This window comes from Echinops telfairi, unplaced genomic scaffold, assembly GCF_000313985.2.
Source record: "Echinops telfairi isolate 266 unplaced genomic scaffold, ASM31398v2 ScPeMD7_7468;HRSCAF=8506_0, whole genome shotgun sequence".
Classification (NCBI taxonomy): Eukaryota; Metazoa; Chordata; class Mammalia; order Afrosoricida; family Tenrecidae; genus Echinops; species Echinops telfairi.
The window spans coordinates 55,702,944-55,703,829 of NW_022111369.1; the positions used below are offsets into that span (position 1 = coordinate 55,702,944).

The 886-nt window shown below is 41.8% G+C and overlaps 1 protein-coding gene across 1 annotated transcript in view; it reads left to right on the forward strand.

The window, feature by feature from the left end:
• Positions 1-886, forward strand: part of SLC30A9 (solute carrier family 30 member 9) — a gene marked incomplete at its 5' end in the record, with an annotated part of 87,319 nt that overhangs the window by 50,967 nt on the left and 35,466 nt on the right. The window contains one exon of the mRNA XM_030888551.2: positions 351-360. Coding sequence (XP_030744411.1) covers positions 351-360 — 10 coding nt within the window. The remainder of the gene's footprint in view (positions 1-350; positions 361-886) is intronic.

Genomic DNA, 886 nt, shown 5'->3' on the forward strand with positions numbered 1-886 from the left:
TGAAATAAATTCTTCTCAGGGGAGGGGCAGGCATCCACTTAGTATTTGGGACTGGGGCCAGCCCCCCAGACCTCTCCACTGGTTCCCTACTCCACGCCGGCATGTTGTATTCATACCTTGGAGCACTGGGTTGAAGTCTGGTCCTTCTTTCCCTGTGGAGACATAAACAATACCCTCCCCTTAGGTGGGTTAACGCCCCATGCCCCCACTACCCATTTCTTCTTTATTTTCATCATTTTTTTTCATCTTTCCCCACCTCCTCCCCAGTTGTTGTCTACCATTTGCATCCCTGCATTTGATCTGGTCCCTGCCTTACTACCCGGTCCTCACCCCAAGAATGTATACGGTAGCTTTTTCCCTGTTTTTAACTGTTAATTACAACAGTTCCTTCTAGGGGGCGGAAAGAGTCACGGAATGCTTTGCTTTGAGACTTGGCCGGATATAGAAGAGGGTGGGGAAAACTTAGATTGCAGTGGAAGGTGAGAGTGTTTTAAGAAGGAAGAAACATGAGAAAAGACACAATGTATATATTCAATGAACATGGAAAATTTAATTTATGAAAGATATTTTATCTGAATATGTTTCCCAACTTAACTTGTTTCCTGTTATTTTTACCCACTTCCGAATAAATGCATTATTATTCATTGAGGTCTTTGGCATTGGGAGAAACAGTCAGGAGCTTAGCTTGAGCAGTAGACTTGTTGGCATTTGCTAATCCTTTTTTGAAGGTTAAGAGATCGGTACAGGGATGGTGAAATCTTAGAGTATTTGGGTTTTAGTTCAATTCATTTGATCACATCACTTTTCACTTATCAGTAGTTTTTATGTTGCCAGTTGAGCTCCTTTCTGGTAATAAAACTGAGCATGAAGTATAAGGAAACTAACA